Source organism: Elgaria multicarinata, chromosome 7 (genome assembly GCF_023053635.1).
Source record: "Elgaria multicarinata webbii isolate HBS135686 ecotype San Diego chromosome 7, rElgMul1.1.pri, whole genome shotgun sequence".
NCBI lineage: Eukaryota > Metazoa > Chordata > Lepidosauria > Squamata > Anguidae > Elgaria > Elgaria multicarinata.
The window spans coordinates 5,281,300-5,301,377 of record NC_086177.1 but is presented as its reverse complement, the minus strand read 5'-3'; the positions used below and the strand labels follow the sequence as shown (position 1 = coordinate 5,301,377).

The window sequence follows — 20,078 nt, the reverse complement described above, 5'->3', positions numbered from 1 at the left end:
TAAGTTAGGCCTAAGGATTAGTGGAGCAAACAAACGGGAGGCTGGGACAAAAAGAGTGAGGAGGAGAGGACAGAAATGTGTGTAAGATGGAGACTTCAGAATCTAGGGAATAGACAGCAGTGATGGAGGAGATATGAGCTAATAATGCTCTTGAGAAAGCTACTCTGGGTAAATTGCATTGCAAGTTTTGGAAAGGGCAAGTGACTGTCTGTCTGATATGAAGATACTAACAGTGTTGTGTTGCATATGGGACTGCTGTTAAGCATCCGATGGCTTGTCTCTGATGTACCTGATGAAACGAGAGACTGAGTCTCAACATGTAAAAACTGAAGTTTTATAAATCCTGCAGTATTTATCATTGGGGACATTTTTCAAAGATCTCTGCAGGCTACACTCTAATTTTAAGCCCTGAAGAAGGCCCAGAAACATAGGGTGCAGGGCTGAAATGTGTTGGGCTAATTTGAGGAACAAAGTTAGTTTTTACATCTTGAGACTCAGTTTTTTGCTTTCACTGGATAACTTCGGATGTTCTCCAGTTTTGTCTAACTCTTTGACTCGGTTCAGTCAACACGTTAGTCAACGGTGGCCTATTTAAGCAACAGTTGCTTAACTAGTCCCCCGTTGACTACTGTGTCATTTGTCGGGGAAAAACTAAGAGCAAGGAAAGGTGAAATGCTTAAACAAGAATAGAATCATAGAATCATATAATAGCAGAGTTGGAAGGGGCCTACAAGGCCATCTAGTCCAACCCCCTGCTCAATGCAGGAATCCACCCTAAAGCATCCCTGACAGATGGTTGTCCAGCTGCCTCTTGAATGCCTCTAGTGTGGGAGAGCCCACAACCTCCCTAGGTGACTGATTCCACCGTCGCACTGCTCTAACAGTCAGGAAGTTTTTCCTGATGTCCTACCGGAATCTGGCTTCCTTTAACTTGAGCCCGTTATTCCGTGTCCTGCACTCTGGGAGGATCGAGAAGAGATCCTGGCCCTCCTCTGTGTGACAACCTTTTAAGTATTTGAAGAGTGCTATCATGTCTCCCCTCCATCTTCTCTTCTCCAGGCTAAACATGCCCAGTTCTTTCAGTCTCTCTTCATAGGGCTTTGTTTCTAGACCCCTGATCATCCTGGTTGCCCTCCTCTGAACACGCTCTAGCTTGTCTGCATCCTTCTTGAATTGTGGAGCCCAGAACTGGACACAATACTCTAGATGAGGCCTAACCAGGGCCGAATAGAGAGGAACCAGTACCTCACGTGATTTGGAAGCTATACTTCTATTAATGCAGCCCAAAAGAGCATTTGCCTTTCTTGCAGCCATATCACACTGTTAGCTCCTATTCAGCTTGCGATCTACAACAATTCCAAGATCTTTCTCGTTTGTAGTATTGCTGAGCCAAGTGTCCCCCATCTTGTAACTGTGCATTTGGTTTCTATTTATCCCTATTAAATTTCATTCTGTTGTTTTCAGCCCAGCACTCTAGCCTATCAAGATCACTTTGAAGTTTGTTTCTGTCTTCCAGGGTATTAGCTATCCCACCCAATTTTGTGTCAACTGCAAATTTGATCAGCGTTCCCTGCACCTCCTTGTCCAAATCATTAATAAAAATGTTGAAGAGCACTGGGCCCAGGACTGAGCCCTACGGCACCCCACTCGTTGCCTCTCCCCAGTTTGAGAAGTTTCCATTGATAAGTACTCTTTGAGTCCGATTCTGTAGCCAACTGTGAATCCACCTAATAGTTGTTCCATCTAGCCCACTTTTAGCTAGTTTGTTAATCAGAATGTCATGTGGTACTTTGTCAAAAGCTTTGCTGAAGTCAAGATATATGAAGTCCACAGCATTCCCACAGTCCACAAGGGAGGTTATCCTATCAAAAAATGAGATCAAATTAGTCTGATAGGACTTGTTCCTGACAAATCCATGTTGGCTTCTAGTAATCACTGCATTGATTTCAAGGTGTTTATAGATTGACTTCTTTATAATCTGCTCCAGAATTTTCCCAGGGATGGATGTCAAAGCACTTCAGCCTTTTCTTTGTCGTCTGTTATCAATTTGCCATCCTCATTAAGCAGTTGAACCACCATTTCTTTCCTCTGTCTTTTACTACTCACGTATCTGAAGAAAGCCTTTTTATTGCTTTTAGCATCCCTCGCTAATCTCAGCTCATTCTGAGCTTTAGCCTTCCTGACGCCATTTCGGCACTTCTGCGCCACATGTCTGTACTCCTCTTTTGTAGCCTGGCCTTCCTTCTACTTCCTATATGTATCCTTTTTTGTTTTCAGGTCATCTCTAAGCTTTATGTGGAGTCACATTGGTTTCCTCTGTTGTCTTCTATCTTTTCTCCTGGTTGGAATTGTTTGTAACTGTGCCTTTAAAATTTCCTTTTTTAAATACTCCCACCCATCCTGCACTCCTTTTCTCATTAGGCTCACTTGCCACGGGACCTTACTTATTATAGTTCTGAGTTTATTAAAATCAGCTTTCCTAAAATCCAGGGTATGTGTATGGCTACGCTCGACTTTTGTCTCCTTCATAATCAAGAATTCAAGTATGACATGGTCACTTTCCCCCAGAGTTCCCGTAACTGCCACTTTATCCACTAAGTCATCCCTATTGGTCAATAACAAGTCAAGGATTGCCGACCCTCTAGTTCCTTCCACCACTTTCTGTAGGAGAAAGTTATCACCCATACATGTCAGGAATTTCTTGGAAGGGCCGCTTTTGGCAGTAATGGTCTCCCAACAGATATCAGGGTAATTGAAGTCCCCCATCACTACTACATCATACTTCCTTGAAACACTGGCAATTTGTTTCTCAAAAGTTTCGTCCTCGTCTTCTCCTTGATTGGGTGGTCGGTAGTAGACTCTGATTATCATATTCTTTTTATTCCTTGCCCCATTTATTTTAATCCAGACGCTCTCGACGGGGCTCCCAGTCTCATCCGCCTGTATTTCTATGCAGGGATAGGTATTTTTAACATATAGTGCAACTCCACCTCCCTTTCTATTTCTTCTGTTCTTTTTGAACAAGTTATATCCTTCAATTGCTATATTCCAGTCATGGGAGTCATCCCACCAAGTTTCAGTTATACCTATCAAGTCGTATTTGCCTTCATGTAATAACAGTTCAAGTTCGTTCTGTTTGTTTCCCATGCTCTGGGCATTAGTATATAGACATCGAAGACCATGTGTTTTATAGTCTGGCTTTGTTCCTATCTTGTTGCAGACACTATTTTGGGACACTATTGGAGCTGTTCTCTGTACTGTGGTGCCTTGGCCTTCATCCATTGTTGCCTCGAAATTTATGTCTCCCGCCCCCGTAAGATTCAGTTTAAAGCCCTCCTGATCAATGCAATGCTCAACAAAAAGTTAAGGATATATATACAATGAAACCATAATGTTTAATATACAAAAATATAAAATAAAAATTAATGATTAGCCACACAACAGTTTCCAGAGTTGATTATCTTCACAACTGTTGATTATTGTGTCATGTAGTGGGCTCCATTGATTATTTCACATGCTTACAGAGTTGTGAGGCAAGAGTGGCAGAAACCCCTATAGGCATGGGAAATAATGCTGTCCCAGGAAGCTCTTGGGGAGCGATTGGCAGTGCCCCATGCACTTCCCAGGATGGGCACAGGCCGTCCCTGAGTGGGGTGGCACCAATCACAGCACCCCACATTTTCCCAGGGACATGCACCTCCCTTGCCCCCCACCCCACCCCACAATCCATCTGGATATTGGCTCAAAGGGATGGAAGGAGCTTGTTCCATACCCTTGAGCTGACCTCCAAATGGTTTGCTGGGCAGGGGGCGAAGGATGTCTCCCATGGTTTGATGTGTAATGTCAAACCGCAGGAGATATCCTTCCACCATGCCTTTTCATTTGCCACAAAGTGCTGGGGATAGGGGATGCTAGGAACTCCTGCTGCTGCTCCCTGTCCCCAGCACTTTGTGGCAAATGAGGGCAGGGCACAGGAAGAGTGAGTGCATCCTCCTGCGTCCTGCCCTCTGTGATTTGTTGCTGTGCCAAGGGCGGGGGGAAGCTATCTGGAGAGAGTCTCCTGACAGTGTCAGGCATAAGCAACAAATGGGGAAGGAGGCATTCTGCAACACCTCCTTCCTCAGCAGGGTCATAGAGACAAGGAAGGGGGTGCATTGCTACAGCTGCCCCCTTTGCTATAGCCGCCCCCTTCTCTGTTGCTGTGGCCTTGCTGAAGAAAGAGGCTGTGCTGTGGCAAGAACTGGCAGGCAGATCGCTTCCCCTGTCAGTGGAGGTGCATTGATCCCATCTTCTGTCAGGAGATGGGATCAATGCACCTCCCTGAAAGGGGAATGCCTCTGCCACCACTTGTTTTTCCAGTGATGTCTGCGGCGAAAGACATGCAGTCGCCGGAGCAACGTCGATGGTGTTTGTTTTGACGCCGAGGCTAGGGGTATCAGCAGCAGCTCTCCACTCGATCTTGGCATCAAAACTAATGGGAGAGTCATGGGCTGTGGGAAGTTACAAGCTCCATGGCGCATGCATCCGCGACAGGGATGCATGCCTCCTTCTGGCTGCTGTGGGTTCTGTGGGTACTCACTACAGCCAGAAAGAGGGGGAACTCAAGGATGCTGCATGGTCTGATTGTGCAGTATCCCTGCTGGCTGCAGCAAAAAGGAGGTGGAAGAGCTTCTTCCTGAGAAGTTCTGCCTATTGGTTCTTGCCGTGGTGGCTGTGGAGGGAGATGCACCACTGTCGGAGCTATAGAATCAAGGAAGGGAGTGACTTCAGCTACCATTGCTAGAGCCATCCCCTTCCTTGTTTCTATGGCTCTGGAGGGAGATGTGTCGTGGGCGCCTCTGCAGCAAGAAGGGGCAGGGGGCTTCTCTCCCCCATCCCCACGGAATGGCAGTGCCTCAATCAGGTAAGGGGATTCCGTGGGGAGCGGGGCGGAAGAGCAATAGTCAACCCCCCTTATGGCCTACTCAACAGAGGATTTATTTGCATATCGCTCAAGTGAGCCATGCAAATAGCCATCCATGAAGTGGTCTCTGAGGTTCGTCCAAATACCCCCCTAGTCTATTATTTATTTATTTATTTATTTATATAGCACCATCAATGTACATGCTGCTGTACAGAGTGAAACAATAAAATAACAAAACCCTGCCGCATAGGCTTACATTCTAATAAAATCATAATAAAACAATAAGAAGGGGAAGAGAATGCACCAAACAGGCACAGGGTAGAATAAAACTAACAGAATAAAAGTCAGATCAAAATCAAGTTTTAAAGCTTCTGGGCACAATTCAGGAGGTTGCGTTTGATCTGTTGCTTGAAATAATATGTCCTGACATTATTTATCTAGGGATAGCTATTTAATAATGCTCTCAGTGTGTAAAGTATAAGCAGTCAGGTATTCTTGATTGTTGACATCCTGATAGGGTGATTAAAGTTGCTTTTGGAGAGTGTGTTAATTGGTCTTATTTGGGAAGAAATTGATGGCCAGAAATAAACATGGGCCGTGTTTGTTGTATATATGTGGTTCTATAATCAAAACTTTTAATTTTATATAATGGTTAGTTTGAGTACTCTGTGCTGCCCTGACCCTCAGGGTCAGAGTAGGATTTAAAACTATAAGAATCTGTAAGCGAACACCACTGAATGTACGTATATGTTGTTGGTCTGGTACTGCTGCTATCTTGGGTCTACATCATCTTAACCTATCCTCCTTCAGTGCTCTCCTGAGAAGTGAATTGGAATTCCTCCAGTGGCTCTTCATGTCTGTGATATTTTTGCCTACCTTAAATGTACCTATTTTCCAAGCATTTGTTAAAAGCAATAAATTCTGCTCTTACTCATGTGTACAAGAAATGTGAATCTCATGAAGCAAAATTGTGGCCATTTCAATTACAGAGCAGCAGCAGAAATTCTTGATTTCATTACATACACCAAACCTGCACTATTTTATATAGAAATGTACTAATAAAACTTTAACAGGGCTCAACTAAACTTGATACCATTAGTGTGCCCCACCTCCAATATCTTATTTTGCATCAAAAGGCACATGGCTGAAACAAACACTAATTTTTGTGGATATGTATCATAATGTATAAAACATAGTCTGGGATGTGTTAGAGCAGTGGTTCTCAACCTTTCTAATGCCGCGACCCTTTAATACAGTTCCTCATGTTGTGGTGACCCCCAACCATAAAATTATTTTCGTTCTTCTCTACACGATCCATTGTCATGGGATGGTTTGCTAATGAAAATAATACATAACAATAGCTTTAATAATACAAAAGATGATACATGACATAGTTCAGTCAATACAGTTTCTTAAACCATCGGAAATATGTGTTTTCCGATGGTCTTAGGCGACCCCTGTGAAAGGGTCATTCGACCCCCAAAGGGGTCCCGACCCACAGGTTGAGAACCGCTGTGTTAGAGGGTATTGTTCAATTAGACATTTTTCTCATGTCTGGCATGTACTCAGGAGGTACATGCTTAAAATCTGTACTATTTTGTGTGGAAATGTTTCCTAAGTCAATCAAGCAAATAGATCTACTAAACATTTTTATTTATTTACAGTGTAACATACAGAATATGTACAATGCATAGCAAGCCTAATGAGTTGCATCAGTTTACAGATATATAGTGTATATTTTTTATGACAGTAAGACCCGTCCAGAGAGCTTCGGCTATTGGGCGGTATAGAAATGAAATAAATAATAAAATAAGGTAAGAGAGCTGCCAAAATGGAGTCTGAGCTTCTATATGAACATGGAAAAGAACTTTATCTATGATATAGGGATTCTGAACAGTTCAGAACAAATTCTCTTGAATATGTCATCATCTGGATCATCATCACTGCCAGCATTTCCCTTTCCACGTTGTTGTTCTCATCCTCAGAAACTGAGGAGAAACTATGTCGAGACTGAGAAGAATGTCCTGAAGTGAGGATGGAATTTGTTGTTCATCAAACCTGCTGCAAGCATACTTTATATACTAGTAGTTCCCAATCACTTGATTGTAATAGATGTGGAAGGGAAATTGATCAATGTCTTATTATTGCATTTGGTAAAAAATCCATAGACTAAATTGATGTGCCAAATCTTCAAGTGTGTGACAGAACCCCATGGAGAAAAATACTTTCCTTTGATCCCTTTGCTGCAGTGGAACAGCCTTCCTTGAGCTTGGCTATTTTTGCAAACATATGCCTAGCTTTCACAGAAAATAGAAGGAGGGCCCTCTCAATAAATCATGGACCACCTGATATAATATAGCAACATAATATATAAAACCTACAGTTACTAAACATACAATCTACAATGTCCCAAATGTACTGATACTCTTCCACAGTTCGTATGTTATTAAGAGACTATCCAGCTGCCGTAGATAACCTGCAGTTAACAAACTCAACGCCAACATCTCTGTTGGGCTGTTATTGCTAGGTCTGAATTCAAGCATTGACTTGGTCTGCATCACATGGCAGAACTCGTTGTAGGTTATTTAAACTGATGAGCAGGTGCAACTTTGCACATGCAACCCCCCTCTGATGTTGGAGTGTTGTGCAAACCGGGTGAATGTGGGTTATGTGAGGGTTAAACAACAACCCATGCACCACCTATATTCTGTTCATGGATTATGCAGGGGTTCTTTAATCCATTCTTACCAAGTTTGCACGATATGATAACCCCCGAAGCAGGGGGTGCATATTTAAAACAGTGGCCGTGTGCACTGTGGCTTCACTTTGGGTTAAATAACCCGCAGTGAGACTGCCATGTTGTGCGAACTAGCCCATTGTATTAGTATGAGATGAAACTGAGCTTCAGTAGGGTGCCGGTGTTGTCCAATTTGACAGATGCCTTAATTATGAAACCAGAGGTGGTACAGTGCAAAGCTGCCACACAAATACAGGAGAATACACAATTATGAATACATGAAAATGAGAAATTGAACAAGAGGAATTGACCAATCTGTATCATCTACTTGATGTGGTTCAACTTGTATGATCAAAGTCCCTTCTAATTAAATCACATGAACAGCTTCCATAACCATGTTTAATATTTGTGTGTGTTTTTAACAAAATTGAAGCCTACTCAAAAAATTTATCTATGCATCTCTATTGAGTAATTGTATAAATGTTCTATAAGAATCTGTATAAAAGGGTAAAAATGGAGGAGTGATAATCTATAAATGAAGTAAATTGCATTACTTAATACAATCAAATCCCAAACTAGACACATGTCCCAAGGTCTTAACAGTTTACTGATATCAAACATTTAAACTCTATATTTAGGAACAAAAACATACTTGTAAGAACTACTTACAATTAACTTGGACTAGCTGTGTCTCATAAATTTCCCTACTTCAGTAAACAGTGGAATAGATTTGTACTTTATTGGAATAACCCCAGGTTACATGTACAGTATTGTAAGAAAAGTTGATAATTCATTTGTGTTTGTAGCACTTAATTTCCTTTTTCTTATTGTATACTTTAAATAAAGAATTAACCCTTTGAAAACTTACATTATTGTATGAGAAGAAATAATTTGACCTACTGAATTAGCTATAGAAAACTATATTTTGTCTCTTGGTATCAAATTTCTCTGATGGCAGAGAGACCTACATTTGTGATAACTTTATTTTATTTAGGTAATTAATATATCACCTTGCATCAAAAATGACCCCAGAGCAGTTTACAATAAAAAATATAAATAATTTAAATATATATAAAAAGGAATTGGTTCAGATTCATTTTGACACATGAAGTAATCCAATGCATATATCCGCATTGGAGAAATGGCTTCCAAATTAACAAAGGAGACTACTTTTCCTATCACAAAAATTGGAGGTCCATTTCAGAATGCCTGCAAATCCTCCTTGAAATGAGCTTGTTGGACTCCATTCTTACCATTTGTGGTGAAGAGTAATTTCTCAATCCAGGTATTCTTCCTCTTCTATGACATCTGCTATAACCAGTGCAATGAAGGCTTTCTGGGCTTTTTTATTCCTTTCAAAGGTGGCAAGTGGCTTCACCTTTGCCTTTCTTGAAAGTGGGAGAATGATCACTGCAAGAAAAGCAGGAATGACCTCACACAATGACAAGCCCAATTGGTCATTGAACGGTCATTACGAAATGGTCATTTCAAAATATTGGAGGGTGGTTTCTAGCAATACATTTGGGCCTCTAGGAATTTTCAAATAATTCTTTCATTTAATAATAATAGCATTCATATAGCACTGTTTTTGTCATATACACATTGTAATCTGTCCACTATAAGATAGGTTAGTATTCTTCTCATATTATAGATATTGTGGGGAGGTGGAGACGCAAGTATCTTACATAAGGCCACCTAGTGAGTTCAGGGCAGACGTGGGATTTGAATCATGGACTTGCCAATTTATAGCTCAGTCTCTTACCCACTACACTACCTTAGCTTGTATTTACACTTCTAAATTACTATTGTAGGTTTATTACATGAGGTATAAATTGCCTTGCTGCTGAGCAATGTCAGTCTACCAAGTTTCAACCATGTATGAAATCAGTGTTCAAAGTTATTCCCTAGTGCCTTCAGAAATTTTATCTAGTCTTTGCTAAGCTGCATCAGAAATTACAAACTGAAATCCTTAATCCTCTGTGTCACATCTTTAGTGTCATATCTTTTGTCTCACTTCAGCATTTTGATAGATGGTGAAATAGTTCCACCTAGTACATCAAATTATTCAGCTGCTATACTGCACAGTTTCACAAATGTAGAGAATAAGCTCCCCCAATATGACTGGCAGTTTTCCAATGAGATAAATGCTATCTACATTACACAAACTGCAGTAATTGGTGAATCACTTGTTACACAACTTTCACAGTGCCTTAATAGAAAGGGCTTGTCACATTCGTTCATCAATATGACATGAATCAAGTGGTATATGAATTGGTAGCTGTGAACAGCTAAGCTTTGTCAACTTTTTTCCCCCAAGTACAATCCGCAGGATTCTCCCCTTCAGTCTCTGCCCAATTTCATTTGAAGAATTTTCTGTTAACATTATTTTCTTTGTCTTCATATATCTGAAATAAAAGATACTTGTGTAGCATGTTAGATGCTCAGATCTGCTAGGGCAAGTGGGACCTGCAATAACATGTACTATGAAGTTCTCCTATTTAGGATTTCAAACACTCCATCCAATTCCTACTGCTGCCTAGTTTTCCATTCTTCCCCTTTCCACCAGTCTAAAAGTTGTTTTGTGGGGGTGGGTTGTTTTTGTTTTTTTGGTATTCCTGCAAAACTTTCCCCAAGCCTGATGATTCTTCCCTCTTGTGCATAGATGGTACTGTTTGGCTACATCTAGTATCTGAAGAATTGATATCACTCTTACTATATGACCTGCAACTTCATTTCATTGCTCCCCTCTACTACATTTCCCCCCTCTCAACCATCTGTCAGCATTCTCTAGCTACTGAGCATGCTCAGTCTTCACTTGGCTGTTTTGGGATCTTTCCTGGTTTAGCATTTCTAAAGATTTTTGATATTTCTGGAAACCTTGGGATTCCCTTGAGCCTGCAGATGCCTCCCTTTTGTGTGTGGGAGGTGACATTTTGGATATAGACATCATCCCAGCTGTGAAGATAGTTAATAGTTATACAAAGATCTGTTAGTAATGAATGCTTCCTGACAACTGTTACCATGTTCTTCACATTCAGGCTGAAAACCCTGGTTGCAATCTTTGCAGTCTTTCCAGAACTGATATTTAAGAGATTTCCTTGAGCACATTGCCATTAAAAGCATTGAGGTGCTCTTTCGTGTCATCAGTGACTAACCTCATGTCCTTTACGTTCTTTGAGGTTGAAAGCTCTCCTTGTTTAAAAAACAAAAACAACCCCAAATTGGTCGGTTACAAAAGAAGGCAGGTTCTGATGTCATTCATGGCTTGTGCCCACAAGTCTTGTTGAAATGGAGTTAGCAAATAGCCTGTTCAACATTCACTGTGCCAGAGTGAAAACAACAGGTCTCAGCGAAATGTTCTTCAGAACTCAAAGGTGTAGTTGTTGAATTCAGCTTTGATTCCTGAATGAGATTCCTCCGGTTTCAGCAGGTTATTGTGAAATTACATCAACCCTCTTGTTAGCCTGATTAAATGCAAAGAAAAGAATTGAAAGCCTCAATGTGCCCTAAATGTGTAGGCTAGAGTCTCCTAATACTCTTTGAAAATTCATGAAAGAAATACAAGAACTTTATGTAAGTTATCCAGTACTTTGCTGCATCCCGAATTGAACACCTTCAGTTGCTTTGCAGAATGCTTCATATCCCACAATAATTCCATGCAGTATTGAAGAATGTTCATATAGTATACTTGATTTATCAAGAAAAGATGCGAGTTTTCTGAAGAACGCATCAGGTATGAGGGTCTGCTCTACAAGTACTTTTCAAAATAGAAAATTTCAAACTGATATTTGATACAGATGTTTGCATCAGTTGAAATTTAACACTGAAATAAATTATTCCAGTGATCCTGCAACCAGTATTCCAGATTCTGTGTCTACATGGGACCTGTTAGATTTTTCAAGTTTATTCCCCAAAGCATTGAAAAACTGTAGAGTTTCTTTTCCTTGTATGGTGAAGGTTGTTTTGCACTTGCATTAGTCATATCATGATCATATAACTTTTGTAGATCTGATGACCCACTTATGATATGCTATGAAATTATCATTCTGTTTTGTTTCCTTTTGACTAAAGGCCTATTTAAATGGAATACACACCTATTTGCCCAAGTAGGGATGTAAGCTAGTTTGGCATCTGGTCTTATTTTGTCTCCAGGTGTCTCATAAAGCCTCTCAGAATGGTTTCTGTCATATCCTTTCAGATTAGCAAAAGGCCTTTTGTGTAAAAATGATATCTGATTGAGGACCCTCGCCCCCACACCCTAGAATATTGCCAGACTTCATATTTTTTACTACAGTTCCATGCAAATTGGTCTCAGCCATATAACTTCTTACATGAATGGAATGTATTTTTTTCAATTGGGGGAATTTGAAAATCATTTGATTTCATGCTAACATTAGGTTGGACATTATATATGATGGTTATAACACATTTTCTACACAAATTGACTAAGCTTTCAGCAATATGCATTATGATGTAATTTAAAGGTGCATTGGGGGGTTTCTTTAAGATGTCTTGCCTAAAGTAGCCTCCCCCAACTTGATGCCCTCCAGATGTTTTGGGCTACAACTCCCAGCATTCCTGTTCACTTTCCAACACATCTGTAGGACACCCGGTTGGGAAAGGCTGGGATAAAGCAACACCCTTCAACCCAATCCTTAAGAGGTAGTCAGGCAAGCAGCACAGAGGAATAGTCTGGTGCCCTTCCTTGTCAGAGAGTTGTCCAGACTGAAGAAGAGCAACAGTTAGCTGCTTCATGGTGGCCAGCAGCACAGGTTTGGCTATTGTGTGATTTATTTATTTATTTATTTATTACATTTTTATGCCGCCCAATAGCCAAAGCTCTCTGGGCGGTTCACAAAAATTAAAACCATTAAGAACATAATAAAACATCCAACTATCTAAAAACCCAAATACAAAATACAATATAAAAAGCACAACCAGGATAAAACCACACAGCAGAAATTGATATCAGATTAGAATACAGGATTAAAACAGCAAAGTTTAAATTAGGTGTTAAAATACTGAGAAAATAAAAAGGTCTTTAACTGGCGACGAAAAGAATACAGTGTAGGCGCCAGCGGACCTCTCTGGGGAGCTCGTTCCACAGCCGGGGTGCCACAGCGGAGAAAGCCCTTCTCCTAGTAGCCACCTGCCTCACTTCCTTTGGCAGGGGCTCATGGAGAAGGGCCCCTGTGGATGGTCTTAATGTCCGGGCAGGCACATATGGGAGGAGGCGTTCCTTCAAATAACTTGGCCCCAAGCCATTTAGGGCTTTGTATGTTAGTGCCAACACTTTGAATCAGGCCCGGACCTAAACTGGCTGCCAACGAAGTTGTAAAAGGACTGGCGTGATGTGATCTCGCCAGCCAGTCCCTGTTAGTAAACGGGCTGCCCTGTTTTGTACCAGCTGAAGTTTCCGGACCGTTTTCAAAGGCAGCCCTACGTATAACGCATTGCAGTAATCCAAACGAGAGGTTATCAGAGCATGGATAACTGTAGCTAGGCTATCTCCGTCCAGATAAGGGCGTAGTTGGTATATCAGCCTAAGCTGATAAAAGGTGCTCTTTGCTGAGTTCACCTGTGATGATTGTACTAGACCTGAGGAACAGCCAATTGTCAGAGGCCGTGGACTCCTAACTGCTCTCTCCATTGTTACACCAGAAAAGGTGATATATCAAGGAGTTGTGCCCAAGGATAGACTTTTTTTCTTCACTATACTTCAGTCCATACATACAAATACCCTATGCCTTCATGCTGTGCATTTAAAGGGTTTTTTAAAAATCCAAATTTGTATAATTAATGAATTATAGGCCAAAGTATTAGAGCTCTCATTTCTAATAAAACCAACCTATATACAACTACATTATATTGAGTTGTATATATTCTTTATTGTTTAATGTGAGAACAGCCTTGCAAATGTTTATAAAAGTTAGCAGCCCACATTTTTTTACTAAGCTGCTTGCTCAGACAGATAGACACAAAACAAAAACGACTTGAAAAATCCTTTAAATAGTATAGTATATCTTTAAATATAATTGGTATCTAAAAGCTGTTTTTAGTAGGGTGACCATATGAAAAGGAGGACAGGGCTCCTGTATCTTTAACAGTTGTATTGAAAAGGAAATTTCAGCAGGTGACATTTGTATATATGGGGAACCTGGTGAAATTTCCTCTTCATCACAACAGTTAAAGTTGCAGGTGCCCTGCCCTCTTTTGAATCCGGTCACTCTAGCATAGCTCCTGCAGCTTTAACTGCTGTGATGAAGAGGGAATTTCACCAGGTTCTCCGTATATACAAATGACACCTGCTGAAATTCCTTTTCTATGCAAAAGTTAAAGATACAGGAGCCCTTTTCATATGGTCACCCTATTTTTAGTCAAAGGATTAGTATACAAAAAGTAAACCAAATGGTAGATAATATTTTACTATTTCTACCTTCAAGATATGTCTTGTGGTGTCTTAAAGACTAGCAAATTTATTATGGCATTAGCTTTTTGTGGATGCAATGAGAGTTATCATTAAATGCAGTTATATATACACATGGATGGTTGTGGGGAATTGTAAACATTAAGGTCAGAGGGAAATAAGATGCAAAAAGTGCAGATAGGGACAATTCAATTATAGCTTGAATGTATTCAAAATAAGTTCTGTAATCCTTTACAAGAGCAGTGTTACGTGATAACACAGTCAACTTAGCAATGTTGACTGGGGACCCCTGAGTTACAGGCTCTCAATTAGCTATATAAGACCACAAAGGGCAGCTACAATAACTTTGGTGTTTGTGAAACAAATCAGGACACTTCATATACCAAAGTGAAGCATGAGTACTGAATGCTCCCAATGTTGCATTGAGCATGTGTAATGGATTTATTTTTTTATTTAAAAGGCCGAACTCACGCAGAAGTTAAGCCGAAAACATGGAAGTCTTGATAAACCCTTATCATCTGGGGGCAATTTATACTCACCCAAGGTGAACGTGCGAATGGTAATTTGTCTTTAAAACAGCTATCTGGATGCCTGTCACACTTTGAACTTGGAGGCTGACAGGCATCCTATGCAGAGTGGGAGGAACGTGGAAGTAATAGTTGCTTCCCCAATTTTCCCACTCTGCATTTTCCCCCATCTAGCTAGGGCTCTGCAGAGATGGAAGGGGTGAGGCGGGGTAGGGTTGGGGATATCTTGTCTCCCTGCTTCCACAGTAACCTCCCCGCCCATAGAACCGCCCCCTTCCCCCCTCTCCAAGGTTGCTTTTGTGACCTTGGCGAGACAGCAGGTGCCAGCCACAGTGGGGACAGGGAAGGTAGCTCAGTCTCCTGGGTCCGAGGTCGGGGTTCAGTCTCTGACCTCAGATCCAGGAATCAAAACTATCCTGTGGTCCCTCCAGACATTGCCTAGGGGCTGTAGGATTTCTCTCCCAGGTCTTGTTTTAGGAGGTGTGGATTAGTATTTGTTATTTCCAAGTATTTTATAGTTGTTGTTTTTTAAAAAAATCTTGTCAATGTATTTATTATCAAGATGTGTTTTATAAAGTTCTCTTTTTCATTTTAAACTTAGCTTTAAGAGGAATTTTTTAATTGCTTTGTCACTTATAATAAAAATTGTTCTGAAAATAATTTGCAGTATATATTAAACTCTTTCTAATTCTAGTTAAATGGCAAGAAAGCAATATCTGGCGAAAATAACTTCACAGACACAATGAGGCATCTGTTGTCATCACGACTGAGCATTTCTGATTGTCCCAATTGCAATTACAGGCGCAGGTGAGTATATGTTTTGCTATTATATCCGTAAAATATTATTTTAATATGATTTCATAGTGAAATATTAGCCCTTTTAGCTTTGGAGAATATAGGACATTAAATAGTATAAAACATGGTGGCCTCAATCCAGTAAGGGAGAACAATGAACATAAGCAGCCTTTCATAGAATCATAAAATAGCAGAGTTGGAAGGGGCCTATAAGGCCATCAAGTCCAACTCCCTGCTCAATGCAGGAATCCACCCTAAAGCATCCCTGACAGGTGGTTGTCCAGCTGCCTCTTGAAGGCCTCTAGGGTGGGAGACCCACAACCTCCCTAGGTAACTGATTCCATTGTCGTACTGCTCTAACAGTCAGGAAGTTTTTCCTGATGTCCAGCCTGAATCTGGCTTCCTTTAACTTGAGCCCGTTATTCCGTGTCCTGCACTCTGGGAGGATCGAGAAGAGATCCTGGCGTCCTCTGTGTGACAACCTTTTAAGTATTTGAAGAGTGCTATCATGTCTCCCCTCAATCTTCTCTTCTCCAGGCTAAACATGCCCAGTTCTTTCAGTCTCTCTTCATAGGACTTTGTTTCCAGACCCCTGATCATCCTGGTTGCCCTCCTCTGAACACGCTCCAGCTTGTCTGCGTCCTTCTTGAATTGTGGAGCCCAGAACTGAACTTTCATATATGTTATGGATCCTTTCCACATATGATGTTAATTCAGGCCCTGTTGATTTGTCGGGATGCATTGTTTGATGAGAGTGGGAATGAATCTGTATCCAGGGCCACCAGTAGCTATGTGTGATTAGTTACTCACTATTACAGCTAAATCGCAGCCAGTACACTTAAAGGAATTGAATTAAAATCTGTGCTGTTAATAACATTCCTGATATTTTAAATTTATGAACAGATGTACTTGTGATGACTGCAGTCTGTCTCATATTCTGATGTGTGGAATCACTGATGCACCAGTTACCGATGACATCCATAGTAACCACCTACCACTACAAATCGATTCTGCTCCGGATTATTTTTCTGACATCCACCTACCTAGTATGTCTTCAGGAAGCTCAGGGTCCAGTTCCAGTTCCCCTTTTACTGTCCAGCAGATAGACAAACCAAGACTCATTCTGACAGATAACGACTCCGAATCACCTTTGTAAGTGTAGCTGTTCTTTTGATCAGAGCAAAATGTGAAATTTTGGAATGCGACACTAAAAGGCAATGCAAAGAACTTCTATACGTGCAGTGGGATTTCTGGGCTCTTGCTCCTTTCCAGGGGCAGCCCCCCTGACAAGCTGCTCCTGGAACTGGAGAAGGGAAGCCTGGGAGCAGCCCTGGCATAGCGCTCAGAACGGCACGTCAGAAGGCAAAAGATGAAACGTTGATGCATATGTAAAAGCCCAAGGCTCTTTTGGGCATCAGGTTTAGAAGTACTCTTAACTTTTTAAATTTGTAATGATGTTGTTTGGTATCATTGTAACAATTATTAGAAAGCTAGACGAGAGCATAATTTTATAGTAGGAAAATTATTCTTAAAAACTTGCAATTAACTCTGCACACCAATTTTAACTTCTAAAGCTTAAATCGAAGAAATAAACATCAAACTCTGACCTGAACTTTATTTTTTGAGTTAGCAAAATTTATTGTGTTTTTTTTTTTTAAATTCACTCATGTCCTAAGATGTTTAATAGTCAGAGGGCTTCCTCTTATGGTGCCTTCGCCTGTCAGAGGTTAGCTATTATTACAGTTATTTTTGTTTTTGACACCGCTGCTCTAAACAATTGTATAGAAGTACTGCTATACCATTCCTTCAAGTTCTTTAGCCATGATGTTCGTCTTCTTCCCATTGATCTTTTCCCTGCAATTGGTCATTTCTAATGAGAAAGTGACATTAATGCAAAACACCAACATTATGACTGTATACACAGAGGGGAGGTTTGTGTATTACAAGCAATCCTACTTTTAAGGGCTGAGGCCAGATTTCCCCCTCATTGAAGCATTATCCTATCCTGTAGTTTGGTGGTCAAACTTTGCTCATATTTTATATTTGGCTTTATCCTCCGCTTTAGAATCTAAACACTGGAAGAAGTTTGCAGTTTGCCTAAGAATATTTATTTATTTATTTATTTATTTATTTCTAAAGAATTAAAAGCTTTCCATTGGGGAAAACATTGTTCAGGCAGAATACAAAATTAAAAACACACATATAATAAAACAACGATAAAAATGACAATAAAATTATAATAAAATCAATAAGCAAAGCAGCAGAAAAGGGAAGCTAAAATGATCAAGGGGCTGGAGGAAAGGTTATGGCATCTGGGACAGTTTAGCTTAGTAAAAATCTGGGGGAAAGTGGATAGGAAACATTTTTCTCCCTCTCATAATATGACCGAGGGTCATATCATGAAGTAGGTGGACATGAGATGTAGGGTTTGTGTCATTCATATATTGAAGATACCTCAGCCTAAATTTCTGGATGACTTCCCCCACTGATCTCATGTAGATATTAAAAAACAGAGGGGGCAAAATAGAATCTTGGGGAACCACCTAAATGGCCATGTGATTCAACAAGGGTCCCCAGGCAGTACAACTCTGTCCCTCCCAAGCCAAACCAGATAGTTGGTCCAGGATTCAATGGTTGATAGTATTGAAAGCTGCTGAGAGGTCCAGGTGAACCAATAGGGTTGCGCTCCCCCCTGCCCATTCACTGGGTCGCCCAAGGCTCTTTCCATCCCCAAACCACTTTGGAACAGATATAAATAAAACCAGCAGAATATAACTATGATCCATTAAAATTACAATAATAATAATAATAATAATAATAATAATAATAATAATAACTCTTAAATAACAAAAAGTTTCTGTTATTTTAAATATGTTACCATATTTTAAACCTTTGCATCGCTGCTAGGTTTTATTTTGGATATTTTAAATTATTTTATACTGTAGTTTTAAACGTTTACATTGTATTTTATCATGTTGTATTTATGGTTTTAATGGTTGTGAACTGCCCAGAGAGCTTCAGATATTGGAAATGTATAGTAATATAATTAATAAATAAACAGCAACAATTATCTTAATATTATCTTAAATATAGCATTTTACTAATTTCATCAACAGCACAAACTGTTACTCCTGTTAGTTCTGATTTCATAAGTGTTTTTAATATAAAAAGCATGGATATGATCAGTGGTTCATCTTCTTTCCAAACGCTCCCAACACAAACAAAGCCTGCATGCCTCCCCTCCATATATGAAACTATTACTAAATCATAACTATCATTACTACCGTATTTCTTCGATTCTAAGGCACACTTCCCCCCCCATATAAACACCTCTAAAAACGGGGTGCATCTTAGAATCGCGGGTGCGTTTATTATTTCTTAGAATCAAAGCTTTTTTTCTGTTGGTAGTACTGAAATTAGTGTGCGTCTTACAATCGATGGCGTCTTAGAATCGAAGAAATACGGTAGTTGGATTAGAAAATTAACTTTTGGATAATGGGGAAGCATAATCTAGTGATGCAGTCGAAGTCTTGAAATGGAAAGTTTAGAACTTCCAGGCTAATTAGTAGTAGGGTGACCATATGCAAAGAAGGACAGGGCTCCTGTATCTTTAACAGTTGTGTAGAAAAGGGAATTTCAGCAGGTGTCATTTGTATGCATGCAGAACAAGGTGAAATTCCCTCTTCATCACAACAGTTAAAGCTGCAGGAGCTATACTAGAATGATCAAATACAAAAGAGGGCAGGGCTCTTGCAGCTTTAACTGTTGTGATGAAGAGGGAATTTCACCAGGTTCTGCAATAAATCAGGGATGGGCAATATGCGCTCCATAGGCTACTTGCATCCCCTGCACCCAAAAATAGGTTTTTTGAAAGGAAAAATGACATTTGTAGCATGAAAAATGTCAAATTTAGCTTGCAAACTAAGTAAATTTGATCATCCTGATGCCATGTAGTGTTATGGACACCATTATTTTTCTTAATTTTTAAAAAATAATCATTTCATGTTGGCCAGCAGACCTACTAAAGTTACCCACCACTACCCTAAATTCACACACTTGCATCTCTTTCCACCTTTTCCCAACTTCTTAAAACATCTATTTTGGGGAAGAATAATGAGGAGTAGGAATGGTAGACTCATACTCATTGCCTTGTGTTCTCCAACTTCTATCCAGAATCAGTTAAAAAAAAAAAGCATGTGAGGTTATTGTTTTAATACAAGGTTATGCAACCTTTTTGGGTCCAGGGTACACTTGGCAAGATGGGAAACTGTTGTGGCCACCACCACAAAATGGCTGTCATAGGAGGCATGGCTAGTCACAAAGAACAAGTAACCTGCCCAAAGGACTGTGTACAAGGCAGAGGTGTGGTCTGAGCCCAATACACTAAACAGCTCCTTTAAAACCGCACTTTACAGAACCAACCAAAACCTTGTTATTATTTGCTTTTAAAAAGTGGGAGCAATTGGCCACTTTGGTGGGTGCCAAGAAAGGTGCCCAGAGGCAGACTAGGGCCCACAAGCACCATGTTGCCTATCCCTGTTTTAGTAGAATGACATATTTCTTCCTGGGCAATTTCACTTACATGGGATCTGTTATGTATTGATCACAAGGTAAAGTGGGGAGAAGCCCTGTGTCAATCTTACATCTGGCAGCAAGCCTTCCGTTGTTACCTGGAGTCTGTAGTGGACT

At 40.3% G+C, this 20,078-nt stretch overlaps 1 protein-coding gene across 3 annotated transcripts in view; it reads left to right on the top strand.

Moving 5' to 3' along the window:
- Nucleotides 1–20,078, top strand: part of FAM193A (family with sequence similarity 193 member A) — a 66,720-nt gene that overhangs the window by 15,041 nt on the left and 31,601 nt on the right. The window contains exons 1-3 of one of the 3 annotated variants that reach the window (XM_063130140.1): nucleotides 11,349–11,373; nucleotides 15,289–15,401; nucleotides 16,293–16,541. In XM_063130140.1, coding sequence (XP_062986210.1) covers nucleotides 15,337–15,401; nucleotides 16,293–16,541 — 314 coding nt within the window. In that variant the 5' untranslated portion in view covers nucleotides 11,349–11,373; nucleotides 15,289–15,336. Of the gene's footprint in view, nucleotides 1–11,348; nucleotides 11,374–15,288; nucleotides 15,402–16,292; nucleotides 16,542–20,078 lie in introns of those variants that run through there. The other 2 variants (XM_063130139.1, XM_063130142.1) reach the window with 2 other exon arrangements.